We start from the raw sequence: 19,661 nt of genomic DNA, 5'->3' as shown, positions 1-19,661 counted from the left end.
GTTGGTAGGCGGAGGTGGGGAGATATGATTGAGACATTCAAATTACTGAAGGGTTTCTATAAAATTAATTCAGAAGATATTTTTGAGAACAGGGCTGGTTGTGGGAGGACTAGGGGACATCCATGGAAACTGGGCAAAAGTGTGGTTAGTAAAGGTGTTAGAGCTGGGTTCTTTACTTTTAGAGTAGTGAATGAGTGGAATGCGCTCCCTGAGTCTGTGGTGGATGCTGTAACAGTGAATGAGTTTAAGGCGAGGTATGATAGATACTGTATGAATGTCAAATAGTTGTGATGAATATGATTTGGGGCCTCCCTCGATGAGTCCAATGACTCCCTGGAGTTGCCCGTAATAATAGTAATAATAATAATAAAAGACTAAGTAGATTTTTTTATTTTAAAAGAAACGTATTTAACTTTTATTATTTATTATTTCTTTTTTGTTATTTTTTATATTTTAATGGAAAAATTCACACATTGGTGTTGGTTCACAAACTTTGCTTCCTGCATATTTCGGCGCTTAATGAATATTAGTAAATATTGCTTATTCATATGTTTCATTTCAAAGCATTGGTTAATTGTATTTACTTCGAATACTCTGCAGGGAAGCTCCAAATCTTTCTGTCCCTTTCATCACACGTTCGTAATCAGGGACTGTTGATATTGACTTTATATACATATCAAAACTCGTTTTATATTATCACTGTCATCCAAGCTAGTTTTCTGTTACCAATAAAAGTTTCGCATATACTTCACACATGAAAAAAAGCTTAAACAAGTTCATGTGGGGAGATAGTAACTCCCTTGCAGTGGTAAACAACACACCCTCCCTAACAGCCACTATACTGCAGAGGCAATAAAAACAAGTACTTTTATTATGCCAGTGAATAAGGTATGAGGAGTCTGTGTAATATATTTCTCAACAAATAGTGCAATTAAAGACAACTGGGATAAAAACACACTAATTAATGAATCACATATCCCCTCATATAGAAACTATGCTGTATAGACTGAAACAAAACCATATGTTGCATGGGCAAACACAGTATCTAATTAAAAACTATTGTTATTAATTAGATGTGTGTGAGTTCGATTTCCCAAGGCAGCAATAAAATTCAACCAAACGTGTTAAAATTAAGTAATATATATATATAATGAATGTTATGGCAGTTTCACATATGGAATTCGGTTGAAGAGTGTTAGCATTTCAACTCAATTGTCAGCTATGCTTTTATCTTTCGGTTGTGCGATCGTTTGTTAATACCGCATCACTCATATGCACGTTTTAATAACCTGCCTTTGCTGTCTGTTTCGCGTTAGGCTTAATTATCGTAAATGGAGAAAAGTCACAAAAGAGAAAAATATTCCTGGTCCTGGGATTCCCTTATTCAGGTAATATTAACTAATTTCATGTTATCAGTCTGTGGTGTGCCAGTATCGGTAAGTGGTGATATTATTTGATCTAGTCTACATTAAAAAATTTAACCCTGAGATGGATAAGTGGCTGATAAAAAATAAAAAAAAATTCCCGCAAACAATCAGAAGAAGCAGAAACAGATTTCATATTTTATCAGAAAAGCCCGCATCGTCTTCAGAACCAAACGTTAAGAGGCAAAAAATGCAATAATGCATTTGATTTTTGCAATATTCGCTGTGTATGTTTTGTATTGAATATAAATACAATAAATATTATAATAATATATCTCTCTATTACGATTTTTTTTCGAGGGGGGCAGTGAAATATTTTAATTTTTGCAAAGGGGGCCCTGACATCCAGAAATTTGGGAAGCACTGATGTAGACTCATCAAGTTGTACAGAGAGCTGGTTTGTTTTTAAATACTCACATAATGAGTCTTTGACATCCTGGACCATTTCATCTATTCTTTGTTGCACTGTATTATTGTTCAAAGGAACTTTCATAATAATATCAGAGGCTGGCTTGTGAAGTACAATGTGTATAACCTCACTAACAGCTGGCAGGATTAGTTCTTTACCAACATTATGTGGTTTTCCCAATTTAGCAATCAGTAAAGAAATGTTATAAGAGGCATGCAACCCATCATCATCTAGTTTGGATGCCCCTGAAAACATATCTACCAATGTTGGTTGTTTCAAAAATATTTCCTTAAGTGCTTGAAAATATGATAAATCCTTATCTTTTTTTTATCACCATGAACTTTTGTCAAATGTTCTAGTCTTGAAGGCTTCATACATTCATTTGAAAAAATGTTACCAATGCCTGATTTTGGCAAATCAGGCATTGGTAATCTATCAGTAAATTGTTTACAGTTTTCAATACATACAAATCACATGTATAGCAGCACTCAATGTTCGAAATTGCCCCCCCCCTTTGCTTTCATGCATGCCCAAAGTCTGTGAAGCCACATATCAATGGCTGTACACACAACATCCAATAGACACTGCCACTGCTTGCTCCAAATCCACCTTCAGGCTGGCGATGCTGGAGTGTCATTTCTTGCAGGCTACTCTCTCAAGCTCCAACCACAATTTGAAGTTGGATCAGGACTTTCATACAGCCAATCAGATGGTGATATGTGGTCAGGTACAGCTGCCTCCAACCACTGCTGTGTGGTCATTGCCTTGTGTGCAGGGGCTGAGTAGTGTTGGAAGGTCCACTGTGAAACAAGATTTTGTTCAGGGGTTGCACCACATTCCAGAATGGTGTCTTGATGCTCTCTGGTGGAGATTTTTATTCCTTTCTTGCAACTTAGATATCCCCCCCCTCTCTCGATATGCCATCCAACACCAAACCATCACTGACACAGGGTGATGACCTCTCTGAATCCTGGGTGTTAGGGAAAATGCTGTGCGACCATCGGCATATGGTGAAAATCTCCTCATCTGTGAAGAGGATATATCATACCAGACACATCAACATCCTACTGATCCCAAGTGTTTTTAGTGTGTAAAATAACAGGTGGTTGTATTTCAACCTTGTGAACTGCTATTACAGCTACACAGTTCTCATAATCTCCTCACTGCATGTTAATCCATACAGCTAGACAACTCTCTTTCTCTACTGATAAACATGCGAATGTTGGCTGTGCACAGCATCATAATGGAACTGGGCTCATGCAATTCTGTAGGCAGTGCAGAAGTTGAAACAGTATTTATAGCAAAACTGTGTAGAGATCTATAAACTCCTGAAAGGTCATGCAAATGTTAGTATATGGAATTTTTCATTTTATGGAAAGTAGAAAGGATGAGAGGTTATTCACAAAAGTTAAGAATGAATGCAATCAGGAAATAGGTGAGAGCTAGATTTTTCTCAAACAGAGTGGTGTGTGATTGGAATGGCTTGTTTTCAGATCTGGTGAGTGAGATAGCATGAATGAATTCAAGAGAAAGTATGACAGGTGCTGTGAGTGAAATGTGGTGTCCCTCAATGAGTCCTTGACTACCTGGATATCTCTTGTAATAATAATAATAATCTAGAAATAATTTATAATTAGTGAAATAAGATAGTTAAGTATTTCATAAATATTTAATTATGAAATGCTTGACCATGTTTAGAACAATAACTGAGATTAAATAATGCTAAGAAGAGATGGGCAATTCACAAATTGTAAAATATGTCTAAATAAAAAGCTTAAGAATATATTGAAAGCATAAATATTAAATTAATTAACTTTGATTACAAATGCAAAAATTTCTAGAATAGCAAAAATTCATTATTACCTCAAAACATAATTTTCCACAAAAAACAGCATTTCCTTGGAATAAGGCTACAGGAAACTATGAGAGAAAAAGAACATTTTAATGATTTAAAAAAAATTTCATAGCTATTATTATTATTATGAATGCATCTCCAAGGGCTCATGGAAGAAGGTCTTTTTTAGACATTCAAACACTATATCTCTCTGAACATGCATTCATAACAGCAAATGGTAGTTCATTCCACACACACAATCACAAGAAACCCAGACGACCTCACATGACTACCCTTAGTCAACCTCTGGGAATGACTCTGAGTCATTCTCTACCACCTAAGAAGCTGCAAAATCTCACACGTGTCTATATTGCAAGATCCCTTACTAATTTGTATGTTTCTATTTTATTTCCTCTCGTGTACTTATTCCTCAAACTTTGAAGACCATATTCTCTCAATCTGTTTCTCATATGCGCAGTTCTTCTATAGACCAGTTATCATTTTGGTTATTGCCACTGATTCTTTAAATGTCTCATCGTCTACAGTCAATGATATCTGCACACAGTAATCCAGATGTTTTTTGTTATTTTTTCCCAAAACCTTGTTAAGTGGAAGAATAACTTCCGTACTCCTATAAGTAAATTTTTTCTTTAATAGCACTGTTACCTTATGCAGTGTGACCATCTCTGCAATATGACTCCCAAACTTTAACTCACAGTCCACAATCAGCCCCACATCTCTAGCTGCATTATAATTCTCTGTATGTCATTTCCTCCACCCAAAATGCATAACTCTATACTCGACAACATTCAACAGACATTTGGTCGTTTATTATTATTATTTAGGCCTCCAAGGAGTAAAAAGACTCATCGCGGGAGGACCTTCCTAGGAAACACAAGTCTATCAAGACTCATTGTGGGAGGTCCCTCCTAGGAAACACAGTCTATCATACCACTCCTTAAACTGATTGACCGTTCTCACTCTCACCACTCTATCAGGCAATGCATTCCATGGTTCAACCACCCTCCATGCAAAGAAACCACTCCTCACCCTATTGCTCACAGTTTCCTTTCATAACTTCCAAGGAGGGTCCCCTTGTCATCACTTCTTCCCACTGTTCAACAAAGTGAAAGAAATCCGCTGTGTCAACCCTGTAACCACCTCTCAACAGTTTAAAAGTCTCAATCATATCACCTCTCTTTCTTCTATCCACCAAACTCTGCGGTCCACATTCCCTCAGCCAATCCTCATAACTAACATTGTACAGTCCTGAAACCATCTTTGTTATCTGCTTTTGTACCGTTTCCACAGTTAATTTATCCTTTTCAAATCCTGGGGACCAGATCTGAGAACAATAGTCTAAGTGTGGTCTGATCATAGTCTTATACAATGGAATGATAACCCTTTTATCTCTGCAGGTCAGTGTCCTTCTCATTATTGCATGAATCCTCTGTGCTACCTACACCACATTTGCAATATGTCCCCTAAATTTCAGGTTTCTATCAATCATCAACCCCAGATCTCTTGTCTCCCCTACTTCCTCCAGTATATAATTCCGCCCATAGAGTATGTAGCGTCCCATCAATGTTTCCCAAACCTCAAGACCTTACATTAAGCTGCATTAAACCGACACCCCCATCTATCTAGCTTATTCAAATCCTCTTGCATGACTACCACATTTGCACTATTACTAATAACCCTTCTCAGCTTCACATCATCCACAAATAACTGAAAATCCCCCTGCAATCCACTGACAATGTCATTGATATAAAGGTTAAACAATATAGGTCCCAGTACTGAGCACTGTGGGACCCCACTCATAACCCTCTGCCTCCTTGAAACTGCCCCACCATACACAACTCTCTGATACCTATCGGACAGCCAATCCTCAATCCAGTTGACCAGCCTGACATCCAAACCCATGTGCTGTAACTTAAATATCAGCTTATTATGTGGCACCCTGTCAAATGCCTTTGCTAAATCCAAGAAAATGGCAATATATGCCTTTCCCTCATCAACTGCTCTTGTCACTTTATTATAAAACGCAATCATATTACTAAAGCAAGAGCACCCCTTAACGAATCCATGCTGACTCTCAGAGATAACATTACCATCATCTGCCCAATGTTGTATATGGTCCCTAACTAATTTCTCCAAGATCTTAACAAGCACTGATGACACACAAACTGGCCTATAATTAGACACCTGCAGTCTGCCACCGCCCTTATGCAATGGCACTATCTTACCTTCCTTCCATTATCTGGGCACCTTTCCCGTAGCCAGACTTTCATTGAAAAGCTAGGTTAAAGGCACTGTCAGTTCCTTAGCACATTCTCTCAAAACTCATGGTGAAATACCATCCAATCCTACAGCTTTACTGACATCCAGAGTATTCAGTATTTGGAACACATTTCCCTCCTGCACCTCTAAACCTCGAACCTGCCCTATCCCTCTAGTATTAAAATTTACTCCTCCAGGATGAAATACACCAATAAAGTGTTCATTGAACAATTCCACTATGTTCTCTGCATCAGTCACTCTATTCCCATTTTTATCTCATAATATCATTCTTCCACAATCATTTCTCCTCCTACTGGCCACATAGTTAAAAAGTTCCCTAGGATTTTCTTTGGATCTTATGGCCAATCTCTTCTCATATTCCAGTTTTGCCTTCCTTACCATACTAGTCACTCTCCTGGCCTGTGTCTTATATATTCTTCATGCATCTGCTCCTCACCTGTCTCCTTATATCTCTTCCATAGCCTCTTTTTCACATGCAGCTCCTGTTTAATATTGTTTGTCATCCAATTTACACCAAATTGTGTCCTCTTCTTCACTTGTGGAATACAGCTTATTATTGCTGCTAACAAATATTCCTTCACAATTTCCCAAGCACTAATGATATCCTGGCCTTCCAATTCCTCCCTCCATGAAACTTCCCCAAGTTGACGTCTAAGACTATTATAATCACCTGCCTTATAATTCCACATATGTTCCCATCTCTTTGATACGCTTGTACTGAGATGTCATCTCAGTTATTATCAACTCTTCTGATGCTATGACCAAATCCAAAACTCTTGAACCTCTTGTTCCTTCTATTACATGTTGCCTAAGATATTTGTCCCTCAAGAATTCTAGAAATTCCATTCCCTTATTGCTACGTGCATCTTCCTCTCCCCAATTTATACTGCTGTAGTTAAAATCTCCTATAACAATCATTCTTCTTGCACTTGCCAAGTTCAACTGTCTAAACATCTCCTGTCTCCACCCTCTCTGCTGCTTGGTTTGTAGCAACACCCCACTAAATATCCCACTAAACACCCCAATAAATATCAACACCCCACTAAATATGAGTAAAAATTTACTCATATAACCAACCTGTTCACATCAGCAATGCAAGGATTCCGTATTAGTTATAATCCTAAGTTATAATATCATTAATGTACATGTTAAACAATAATCAGTGCATGTTGATGGTGCACTGTTGGTCATCCTCTTCCTCATAGACTCAACAACCACAGTACATCACTTTATGATGTCTGCTGGTCAGCCACTTTCAATTCTTGTCATAAATTTATTTTCAAATTCATCTTATTGATATTCATTTTTATGGCCTATTTTGTCTATTTTTCTTTAGGTGTATTCCCTTGTATAATGTCATTGGCTTTTTACTCGATTCTTTAAAGCATTATTGATATTTTATAGACATATAATTTTGGCCATACCTTTGTAAAATGTTCTTTTGGAGAAGCACATCAGGTGTATAACAGTAAACATTTATGTATCACTGCTGAAGTGTGACAGAAAGGAAGCGAGGGGTGGAAATGTGGAGATAGAAAAATGTGGGAGCTAGAATTGCAGATGAAACAAAAGGTATGTGGATTAAAAAATCGAGTTTTTACGGGTCTTTAATTCATATAATCTTTAATCCACTGCAGATTTTTAATCCACATGCATTTGTTCATCTGCAATTCTAGCTCCCATATTTTTCTATCTCCACATTTCTGCCCCCCCCCTCCTTTCTATCATACCTCAGCAGTGACAAATAAATGTCTACTGTTATAAGCCTGCTGGTCCAAAAGAAGAACATCCTACACAGGTATGTTCAAAATTATTCCTTCCTTATATTTTTCATGTATCTACATCTATAAAATATCAATAATGCTTTAAAGAATTGAATAAAAAGCCAATGACATTATACATGGGTACTCCTAAAGAAAAATAGCCATAAAAATTAATATTAATTTAGAGGAATAGCATGGAAAATTTTTCAGAAATAATATTCATCTTATTGAATTTGTATAACAACCTCCCATATGGAGTCCTGTCAAATGCCTTGCCAAAATCCAGGAGTATTGTGGTATATCCATTTCCCTTATTCAATTGTGGCTGTCCACTATTATAGAATATGAGCAGATTGGTTATTACGTATTCATATGAGCAGAGGGAATAAGTTCAGATCTATCATGATTTCCTTCCAATCAGCAGGAATCTTGCATGTGCTGAGATTCAAGCTGAATAACATTTCAGGGCAGGGACACTGGTAACTGGTTTGCATGTTCCTTCAACACATATGATATTCCATCCAGCCCAACTGCTGCATTGGAGTCAAGCCTTTGTAAGAGCATTAATACTTTTAACTCATTCTGTTCTAATGCAGCATCCAGAGGGTTAACAGGTCTACCTGGAATACAATACCTTAGTAAGTGTTATTACTTATTAATACCTTAACAATTCAGCTATTCTTGAATATTTGACATTTTTCTAACATCTACAATCACTAAGGTTATTCTACCATCGTCATTCTTCCTTTTACCTGTTACACAGTGATAAAATTCTTTAGAATTTTCTTATTTCCTTTTGCCTGTTTGGCCAACTTCTTTTCATAATCTGTTATGAAATTATCATCGCTAATGCTTAGAATAATTAAATGGTATTATTTATGATCTGAATATTTAATCATATATTATTCAGAAATTAGTAAAGAAAAAAAATGAGGCTATGCAGCTCCCAGCTTAACACTGATTAAGTAGAAGCAGGGACTACTTGTCAGTGTGTTTTACAAGTGATCCACTGGTCTATTTTCCCCACTTCTGAAATATGTCTTCTCAAGTTCAAATCAGCATCTGCCATCACCATCAATTTTTCCTGGTTTATTTAAATCATCCTGCAGCATTTCTATGCCACCTTTATTTGGTATTGCCCTCTCCAGTTTAGGATTGTCAGCAAACATAGGCTAGCCTGACTGGCTGAGAGATCAGCATATCTGCGTTCCAATCAACAAGTCATGTGTTCGAATCCTATTGTGGGAATGGCTGTTGTAATTGTCACTAGGTATGATCTTTCCACATCCAGCAGTGATGTGCTATAGGTCTTGCAATTTTTTATGTGTAGGTTAGATATTAAAAAGTGTAGAGGATGAATTCCATTGCTTGGTGCAAGCCCAACACCACCGAATTTAGTCAGTGCCTAAATCGTTCTTGTGTAGAGGCTTAAGTGCTGTGAGGACATTATGTTGGAGGTTTAATGGATTTTTTACAACACTCAAAAAGAATTAAAATAGAATTTAATACTTCCTATATTTCGTCCTAGTCACTAGGACATCTACGGGGATTACAAAAACAATTAATGTAACATGCATACAAAAACTTACAATACTAAGCCCAACCACGTGGGTGACACTAAAGTCCTATCTAGAACCTAAATCGTTCGAATCTCTCTGGTTATCATTCCACAAACACTGAATGGCAAATGACGCAGGGACCTGTTAGCCAACCATCTCCATCCATATTTACAGGTCTACCCCCAACCACAGTGCTATCTTTCAATAGGATAACACACCTTGTTATTGGGCTCATACAACTACTGCGTAGTTGGAGAAACAAGACAACGAATTTGCCACACTGCCTTGGCCTCCCAAACTCTTCTGACTATAACCCAATTGAACATGTGTGGTATATGCTAGAACAGTGTATGAGAACTGCTGATCTTCCATGGAATGAGAGCGAATCATATTGGAGGTTTAGTGGAATATTTTCAGCACTGCGAAAGGATTAAAACTAATTGTAATGCTTCCAATATTTCATCTCAGTCACTGAGACATCTTCAGGGATTACAAATAACATTTATAACAACACATTCAAATACAATATAAGGATGACACTGATGCACCTTGCTACAAACTGTCAAATCAGCTGGCTAACTCTCTGACCCTCCCCCACACACACACTGGTCTTACCACATCTTATGTAAAAAACTCTACCCATTTTAAAACCTTAATTGAAAATCTAACTTTAAATAATACAGACATATTGGTAAGCTTTGACATCACCTCACTGTTTACCAATATTCCCTTAAATGACACCTTAGCACTCTTAAAACACATTTTTCCTTCTGATATCTCAGAACTCATTGTCTCTGAAATCAATTCTGCTTATTTTTCTTGGAGGAACAAAATCTGCAAACAGATAGAGGAACTGCTATGGGTTCCCTGCTCTCTCACCCACTCTTGCCAATTTTTACATGGAAAATTTTGAAAAACGAGCAATAGACTCAGCCCCTCTCAAACCTTTTATTTGGTTAAGATATGTAGATGATGTGTTCTCTATTTGGCTCATGGCCCAGATACATTAGACTCCTTCCTCAGTCACCTCAATAGCTTACAAGATCCAGTTTATGATGAAAAAGGAAAATAACAATAGTTTATCCTTCCTAGACACCTAAGTAACACATCTTCCTAATGGTAACCTTTCCTTCTCTGTATACAGAAAACCTACTCACACAGACAGATACATTCATAAACTCTCCCACCACCTCTCTCAACAATATGGCATTATTAAAACTCTAAACAATAGCGTCCACAATCTTTGTTCCAGTGGAACCTCCCCTTCAATTGAACTCAACCACATATACAACACCTTCCTTTCCAATGACTACAGCAATTACAGAATTAAAAAATAATCAGTTTCTCCCCCATTCCCTAGCCATCTCTTCAGAAGGATTTCAGAAATGCCATCACCATACACTACACCCGTGGCACATCAGAAAAAATAGCCAGGTCCTTAAAAAAAATACAACCTCCACAACAGCATTTAAGTCCCACCATAAACTTACCATCCTTATCCATTCCACCAAAGATCAGCTCCCTCCTCTTTCAGTGCCTGGAGTATATAGAGTACTCTGTTCCTGCAAGGTGGCTTACTTCGGACAGACAGGCAGACATTTGCCTGTCTGTCCAAATCATATATCTGCAATCAAGACTATATGGTATGGTCAATCAACCTGGCCTTGCAGACCATGTTTTGGATACAACCCACAGGATCTCTCCTGGAGAAAAACCACCATGCTCCCCCATAGTAAATTAAAAAAAGAAAGACTATTTTTAGAATCTGCAGCAGCACTCAGAAATCAACTGAAGTTAAATAAATACAGTTGCATAAAACTTCTGTTTTGGAAACATTAATTATCAGAAATCCCACGTTGCATTCTAGGCTACCTACAAGCACCCATAGAAGGCACACCTAAATAGGACTTTAGAGTCATCCACATGCTACACTTAGTATTGTATTGTATTTGAGTGTGTTATTACAAAAGTTATTTGTAATCCTTGAAGATGTCTCAGTGACTGATCCAAAATATTGGAAGCATTAAAATTAGTTTTAATCCTTTCCCAGTGCTGAAAATATTTCATTAATCCTCATTAATCAACATGATGTCTCCACAGCACTTAAGCCACTGCACATGGAATGGGCATAAACTGACTAAGTTGCTGCAGTGGACATGGATCGAGTTATGAATGGATGATGCTTGACACCTTGTTGACTGCGAGCCATGATTGCACAGAGAGATGGAGCAAAGTGTTATTACGTGGGTGTTCCTGATGCAAAGCTAACTCAGTGTATACAAAAGGAACAAATTATCTCTCTTTTCAAGAAAAACATCATGTGAAAGAGATATACATTCTAATCAATTTAATAAATCAAATTTAAATAAACTAAAATTATTTTCAAATTAAAAATTAAATAAGAGGGCCCACCTTGTTAATAAAGGCACGGAGGGCAGCAAACAGATGTCTCAAAAGTGTTTCAGACTGACCAACTTGAAGAAAGGAAAGATATATGTCAAATACTTTTCTCATAGCAAGATTATCACCTTCATTATGCAGCAAATGTTCTTTAAAATGTACACAATAGAGGCCTAAAATATCCAGTGCTATAAGTCCTACTTCTGTGGCCATATTGGCTTCTAGTAGAGCATAATAAACCCTATCTGCTTCAGATGAAGAGGGAGCTGAAAATTATGAAAAAAATATATATAAATTCTAGGAGAGGAGATATAGTTATTTGATCAATTCTGGTAATGCTGTTTACTAAAATAATTACGTGAATGTTAACTTATTTTAAAGATATTAAAAATATTAAAGATATTAAAAACACCTAAAAAGTATCTAAGAAATACTAACCCAAGCATGTGCTTTTTCCACATCTGATAATTAACATTATTAGAATTTCAAAAGAAAGTCTATTCAGGGAAGCAATGGCATGAACTTAACAAATTACTGAAATCCTGCTTTGTAGCATGACTACCAAATGTGTTTCAGGTTGGCTCTATGTTTGTGAGGAAACAAGTATCTGTAGAAAAACTAACCCTACTGCACAAGATCAACCAACCAGCTTATGACTACAAAAAAACACCCAGAACAGCAGGAATAAGAAATGAATGAAACTCACCACTCATGTATAGATAACTAGTATATATTCACATGCTTATTGTCTTCCGTCACTCCCATTTCCTTAAATTCTTTTATTAGCATTTTTTTATAGATTTTGTAAAATTTTATTTTATTTTTAGATGAACACAATAATATTGACATGTACAACAGTAATAAATTTGATAACTATATATAACTTTTCAATTAAACTATCTTCCAGCCACATAACAATCTAATTATTTCTTAAACGTATATAAATATACTACCACTTAAAAACCCACCACTGATAGATATTTCAGGCATTCTCAAATCTAATATAAAAATGAACTTTGTATAAATATTTGCTTTAAAAACAACAAATAATTCCCAGATATTTTTTAGCAATGAATATTATTATTGTTAAGACCAGACTCCATGGAGTCATAAAGCCCATGCTTTAAACTCATTCAATGTATCTGTATTTACCACACTGTCAGGCAATGCATTCCATCCACCAACTACTCTCTATGCAAAGAACCAGCTACCTATTCCCTTGCTCTCACACTCCTTATACAGTTTCCAGGAATGGCCCCTTGTTCTAACCCCTAATTCCATTCTATAAAAAATTTCTTCCACATTAAGCTGGCAGCAACCTCTTACCAACTTATGTCTTAATCATACCCCTTCTCCTATTCACGAGGCTTTGCAAATTGCATTCGCATCCCACATTTCAAAGACCAATTACCAAAATCAGTATTCTCTGGACCCTTTCTAATATACCTCATCATTATGAAAACCAGGGGACCAAACCTGTGCATAATAATCCACATGACACCTGACCAAGGTCTTATACAATGGAACCATAACCTCTTATTACTGCACATTAAGTTGCTCTGCATTATTACCATAATCTCATGTGATGACCTGACAACTTGTGCTATAAAACTTCTGAACTTCAGGACCTTGTCCACCACTTGTGAATCTATGGTTTCCTCAACCTCCTCCAAAATTTCCCAACCAAGTGTATAACTTTGAATCCCAATCTTACACTTTGCTACAATGAACTGGTAATTTCACTCACTTATCCACACATACAATATATTTGTTGTTCTCCATTTTCCCTTGGAATCTTGCCAAAGCAGAGACTTAGATTATACAATTTTTCTGAAAACTACCAGTTCCCTTTCCCATTCTTGTAATATACAGGCTGAAATGCTATTCAATCTCAATGCTATATTCAAACTGATATTTTTCAAAATGTTAAGAACCTCCAGTTCATCTAACTCAATTCTCACATCAGCAACCAAACTCTTGAGCAGTATGTACACCATTAATAACATCCACTATGAAAAAAGTTTTAAAAAAGTACAATACAGAAATGGGTTGATAACACAATATTCTCTGTGGTTATCAGCATGGGTTTGTTAAGGGGAGATCATGTTTCACTAACTTATGTACTATAACAAGATGACAAATACCTTGGACAAGGGATATGAATATACAGTGGTGTACTTGGATTTTGCAAAAGCTTATGATAGACTGCCACATGACAAGCTGTTAAATAAATTAAAATAAATGGGATTTGATAACAGACTTCTGAGTTGGATCAGTGACTGGCTGTCTGATAGGTATCAGAAAGTTGTATATGGAGGTGCAGTATCACGAAAGAGGAAGGTCAATAGTGGTGTACTGCAGGGCTCAGTTTTGGGACCATTGTTGTTCATTTTGTATGTTAATATATTGGAATGGGTTTAACTGGTGATATGCAGAGTCAAGCAGATGTTATGACCTTACAGAAGGATTTGAATAGATTGCATGAATGGAACTATCAGTTCAATGTTGCAAAGTGTAAGGTTTTGAAATTTGGTAAGCAATGATGTGATGCAAAGTATACACTTGGTGGAAAAATTTGAAAGGGGGTAGAGGAGATGAGAGTTCTAGGAGTGGAGGTGGTGGTGGACAAGGACCTGAAATTCAGGGGCCACCCTGAACAAGTTGTGAAGACATCACATCGGACAATGGTAATAATGTGGAGGAATCTGATATGCAGAAAAGGTTACAATACCATTGCATAAGGCCTTGATCATGCCTAGAGAAGATTCACAAGGTGGTCAGTGGTCTTTGGAATGTGTAGTATGGGGATAGATTGAGAGAATGTAAATTGTAAAGCCTTGTGAACAGAAGAAAGGGGGGGGTATATGATTGAGACATATAAGCTAGTCAGGGGTTGTTATCAGGTTGACATGGAAGAGATTTTTCATAGAATGGGAGAGAGGGGAGGGTGTATAACAGGAGGCCATCCCTGGAAACTGTACAGGCAAGGTGTGAGCAGAAGAGTGAGGAGAAGGTTCTTTGCCTGGAGAGTGGTTGGTTGGTTGGTGAGTAGAATGCATTGCCTGAGTAATTTGTGAATGTAAACACATTGAATCAGTTTAAAGCATGGTTGGATGACATTTGTGTTTGTGAGTGTGTATCTGCCACGATATGGAGGTAAGATGTTAACAATAATAATTTGCACTTCCTGAATTACCATTTCAGTTACAATGGCATATTCCCTGCTCATATTTAAATAAGCCTCATGGTCCATCAGAATTAGCATACCTGGTATGATAAGCAGTCAACTGAATAAATTTATATGGAATAACAGAAAAATCAGTCAAAACACTAACTAGATTAATACAAGACATGTTCAAATCAACTTTAACTTACAGAATTGAGAAATGGGTTAGAAATAAAACATTTCAAAGACTGGACACCACAGAGAAAATTCTGCAAAAGATTAGGGAAGTCAACAGTGGGCAGAAGGAGAAGAATCATATTAAAAAGAAAGGATATTATTATATGGGCATCTCTATGGAGTCCGACGACGCATCGCAGAAGACCCAATCTATCCACACAATCTGTCATACCTACCCTTGACAAAGCATGCACAACTGACTCTGGTAACCAATTCCACTTATTCGCAACTCTCCAAGCAAAAAATCTAGTCCTCACACCCTTACTAACCATACCTTTATTCAGCTTCCAGGGATGACCCCTTGTTCTGGTCCCTCTAGCCACGTGCTGAAACAATTCCCTCATCAATCCTATAAAACCCTTTAAGCAACTTAAATCTTGCTTAAAGGGTTTTATAGGATTTTATATCACATCCTCTCCTTTTCTCCAATCAACAAACTTCTGCAATACACACACACACACACACCCTCAAACTATCTTTATAGGGAACATTCCACAGGCCACTCACCATCTTGGTCCACAGTAATCCAGATGTGGGCATATCAAGGTCTTATAAAGAGGAATACCAACTTTCTTATCTCAACTTGTTAATGTGTTTTTCAATACCCAAGTAATCTTATGGACTACCATAGCAACATGTCCTCTAAACTTTAACTCTCTGTCTACTACCACTCCTCAATCTCTAGCTTCATCTATTTCCTGGAGTATAGTGCCATCAATGTGATACTTGTAATCTATTTATCCCAAATTGCATAACTTTACATTTCTCTAAGTTTTAAAAGAGGTAAACCGTGAGTAGACATAACTATACATAAAAATATAACGGAAAAACTCACGTAGAAAAATTATTTAATGGTATAATTTTCGCCCGTGTGTCACAGGCATCTTCAGTACAATTAGGCACAAAAATTAAATTAAATTAAATAATTGTCAGTTAATGTTTAATTTTTGTGCCTAATTGTACTGAAGATGCCTGTGACACACGGGCGAAAATTATACCATTAAATAATTTTTCTACGTGAGTTTTTCCGTTATATTTTTATGTATATTTACATTTCTCTACATTAAACTGATACCCGTTATCTTTTGCCCATACTGATGGGATATTTAAATTGTCCTGCATATTATCAACATCGCCTTAGTAACTATGATGCTACCTAATTTTGCATCATCAGCAAACAACTGAATATTTCCTTTCAGGTTATTTCCTATATCATTTATACACAAATTAAACAGCAGTGGTCCCAATACTGAACTTGTGGCACACCACTAGTCACCTGTTTTCACCTCGATTTATGACTTTCTGATATCTGTGTAGCAGCCACCAACTTCTTATCCAACCAGTGTCATATCCATCCCCATTTGTTCTAATTTGTGTAACAGAGTTCCATGTGGTATTCTGCCAAATGCCTTTGCAAAATCCAGCAAAATCATCGTGTATCCATTTCCTTTAACCAACACAGCTGATACTGTCTATTATAAAAAGTTAGTAAATTACTAAGGTATGACCGACCATTTACAATGTTGACCCTCATATAGTATGATATTTTTATCTAACCGTTTGGAATTCTCTTTTTTACCAATTTTTCTAGTTCTGTTACCACCATGCTTGAGATACTGATTAGTGTATAATTTACTACTGCACTCTTAGAAGCTCCCTTATGCAAGGGAATTATTTTACTCTCTTTCCACTACCTTGGAACTCTACCACAGCTGAGAGTAAAATTAATGGGCCTAGTTAAAGGCAATGCCAGTTCCATTTAACATACTCAAAACCCTAGTCGATATCCCATCTAATCTAACAGCTATATTTAGATTGTGAGATTCTGCAATATCTCCTATGAACCTCCAATTCATCCACCTCTGTTCCCACATTAGTGTCTGCCACATAGGTTAAAGCAGTAACCTCACTAGAAAGATATATGCTTGGAAAATGGTCACTCAGTAACTAAACTATTTTATCTGCTTCTGTCTCCTTGTGACCATCATCACTCAATAAGTTAATCTTCCATGATTATTCTTCCTCTTACTTGCCACATAACGAAAGAACTCTCTGAGATTTCCTTAGGTCTGCTTGGCTAAATTCTTCTCATAGTCAGACTTTGCCTTCCATGTCATGCTGTTAACCTTTCATGCCTGAACCTTGTACTGTTCATGAGTTTGATGGTCAACTTTCTCTTTATATACTCACCACAGCATTTTCTTCTTCTGCAGCTCATGCTTAATGATATAGATTTAAGCTTTTTCCTAAGCATGTCATAATCACCTGGATTATAGTTCCACAAAAATGCAATGCCTTTCTTGATAGAATGACAAGGTCTTGGATTTGGTCATCTCATCAGAGGATGTAATTATAAATGAGGTGTCAAATCATCCACCAATTGGTGAGAGTGACCATGAGGTGATTACCTGGGTGGTTGCCAGCAGTGCGAGGACACCTGTGAGAAAAAGGTATATGTGGAACTACAAGGGGGGGGGGTGATTATGAAGAGCCCAGGAGACAGCTTGCGGGTGTAGCATGGAATGAGGAGATAGCTGGAAAAGAGATCAATGCAGCTTGGGGGATTTTCAAAAACTATCTAGTAGATGCAATGTCTAAATGGTGAGAAGGTTAAATAAGGTAGGTGTGAGATGGATGAATAAAGAGATTAAGAATGCGATACAGAGAAAAAGGGCATTGTGGAAGCAGCATAAGAGAAGTGGAAATAACCAATTCCATGAGGACTACAAAGACCAGGCAAGGCAAGTGACTTGGTTGGTGAGGGTAGCTAAAGAGAGGCATAAACAGCAGTTAGCTAATGAAGGCCAAAAAGAATCCTAAGGAGTTCTTTCGATATGTAGCAAGCAAAAGAAAGAATGATTATGGAAGGATTGGAGAAAATGGTATAAAGACAGCTGTTGCAGAATGTGTGGTGGAGAAACTTAATGAGCAGTTCATAAAGGTCTTTCAATCTTGTGAATGTGACTTCATGGAGAGATTGAGAGCAGTTGATGATGGGGAAAAGAGACTGACTGTAAATGAGCAAGAGGTATATGTGAAGTTGAGCAAATTAGATGTAAATAAGGCTGTGGGACTTGATAATATATCACCGCATATTCTGAAGGAATGTGCCAGGGAGTTGACACCTGCCTTGACATATTTTTTTCATATGAGTCTTGCACTTGGTCAACTTCCTAAGGAGTAGAAGGAGGACAAGATTGTGCCACTTCATAAAGGAGGTGATCGAACTCAAGCACCAAACTTTAGGCCTATCTGTGTGTCAGGTGTTGTGGTTAAATTGTTGGAGAAGCTTGTGAGAACTAGGATCCAGAGTTGGGTTGACAACAATGGTATTATCTTTGATAGACAGTATGGATTTGCTAAAGGGAGGTCATGTTTTAGTAATCTACTTACTTATTACAATAAAGTGACTGCTTCCTTGGACAGAGGAGAAGGATACACAGTAATATACTTGGATTTTGCAAAAGCTTTTGATAGAGTACCTCATGATAAGTTGACAATCAAACTAGACCAGATTGAATTGGATATTAGATTAGTGCATTGGATTGGAGACTGACTATCTGATAGGTATCAACAAGTTGTGTATGTGGGTGTGATATCCAGGAAAAGATAAGTCAATAGTGGAGTGCCTCAGGGGTCTGTTTTAGGGCCATTGCTGTTTAACTTGTGTATTAATGATATTGGCAAAGATTTGGATGGAGATATTCAGTTGTTTGCAGATGATGCAAACTTGGGACGAACCATAAAGAGTAGTGAAGATGTTGTGGCCTTACAAGAAGACTTGAAAAAAATTGAGTGATTGGGCATGGAAATGGGGATAAGTTTTAAAAGAGGTATACTCTGAGTAGACATATCGATACAAAATTAATAACGCAAAACTCACGTACAAAGATTTTTTAATAGTATAATTTTCGCTTGTGTGTCACAGACATCTTCAGTACATTTTAAGCTCAAATTAAATGATAGCTGACAATTCCAAAAAGCGCCACCTAAGTAGCTGGTGTAAGATAACTAAAAAAAAAAGGTCAATAAATTTCCTATAAAAAAAAAAATGTATACAATAAAAAGTTAGGAAAGATTAGTTGATTTATAAAGTACTATCTCCCATAAATGGTATAGACGTAAGCCGTCGGATCTATTTAAGTTAGGAGAATGAAGTAAAGTTTCATATGTTTCTTTATAAAGGCGTTCCATGACGAACCGACTTTTGTGAAGGATTCTTGTCTTTCTCCAATGAACTTTATGTCTAGTGAAGATGGCATGTTCTGCAAGTCCAGACTTTTCAGGTTTAAAGAATTCAAGATAAGATTCATTCTTCTAGCCGAATAGAGGCAGATCTTCCTGTTTGTCCGAAATAAGATAATTCATAAGAGCACGCAATCTGGTAGACACACCTGGATAATTAAGGTGTGGAAACTTGTCCTTAGGAGAAGTGAGAAAGGAGGAGATTTTTATAAACAGTCGAAAGGCAACAAAAATATTGTGGTTTTAAAACTTTTGCTATACTTAAGTATAAAGAGCTAATAAGCTAGTGTCGCCGATACTTTATAGTTTTTACTATATTCGGC

The 19,661-nt window shown here is 36.9% G+C and overlaps 1 protein-coding gene across 1 annotated transcript in view; it reads right to left on the bottom strand.

The window, feature by feature from the left end:
* Ziz (dedicator of cytokinesis protein Ziz) overlaps positions 1-19,661 on the bottom strand; it is an 826,359-nt gene that overhangs the window by 181,420 nt on the left and 625,278 nt on the right. Inside the window, exons 37-38 of the mRNA XM_090414187.1 lie at positions 11,703-11,956; positions 3,697-3,753 (exon numbers count right to left, since the gene is read on the bottom strand). Of these exons, the coding sequence (XP_090270313.1) occupies positions 3,697-3,753; positions 11,703-11,956 (311 nt within the window). The remainder of the gene's footprint in view (positions 1-3,696; positions 3,754-11,702; positions 11,957-19,661) is intronic.

Source organism: Typopeltis vanoorti, chromosome 24 (assembly GCF_054136105.1).
Source record: "Typopeltis vanoorti isolate ZY-2024b chromosome 24, IOZ_Tvanoo_1.0, whole genome shotgun sequence".
In the NCBI taxonomy this organism is placed as follows: Eukaryota; Metazoa; Arthropoda; class Arachnida; order Uropygi; family Thelyphonidae; genus Typopeltis; species Typopeltis vanoorti.
Note: the sequence above shows the minus strand (reverse complement) of the source record. Positions and strands in the feature narration are given on the sequence as shown.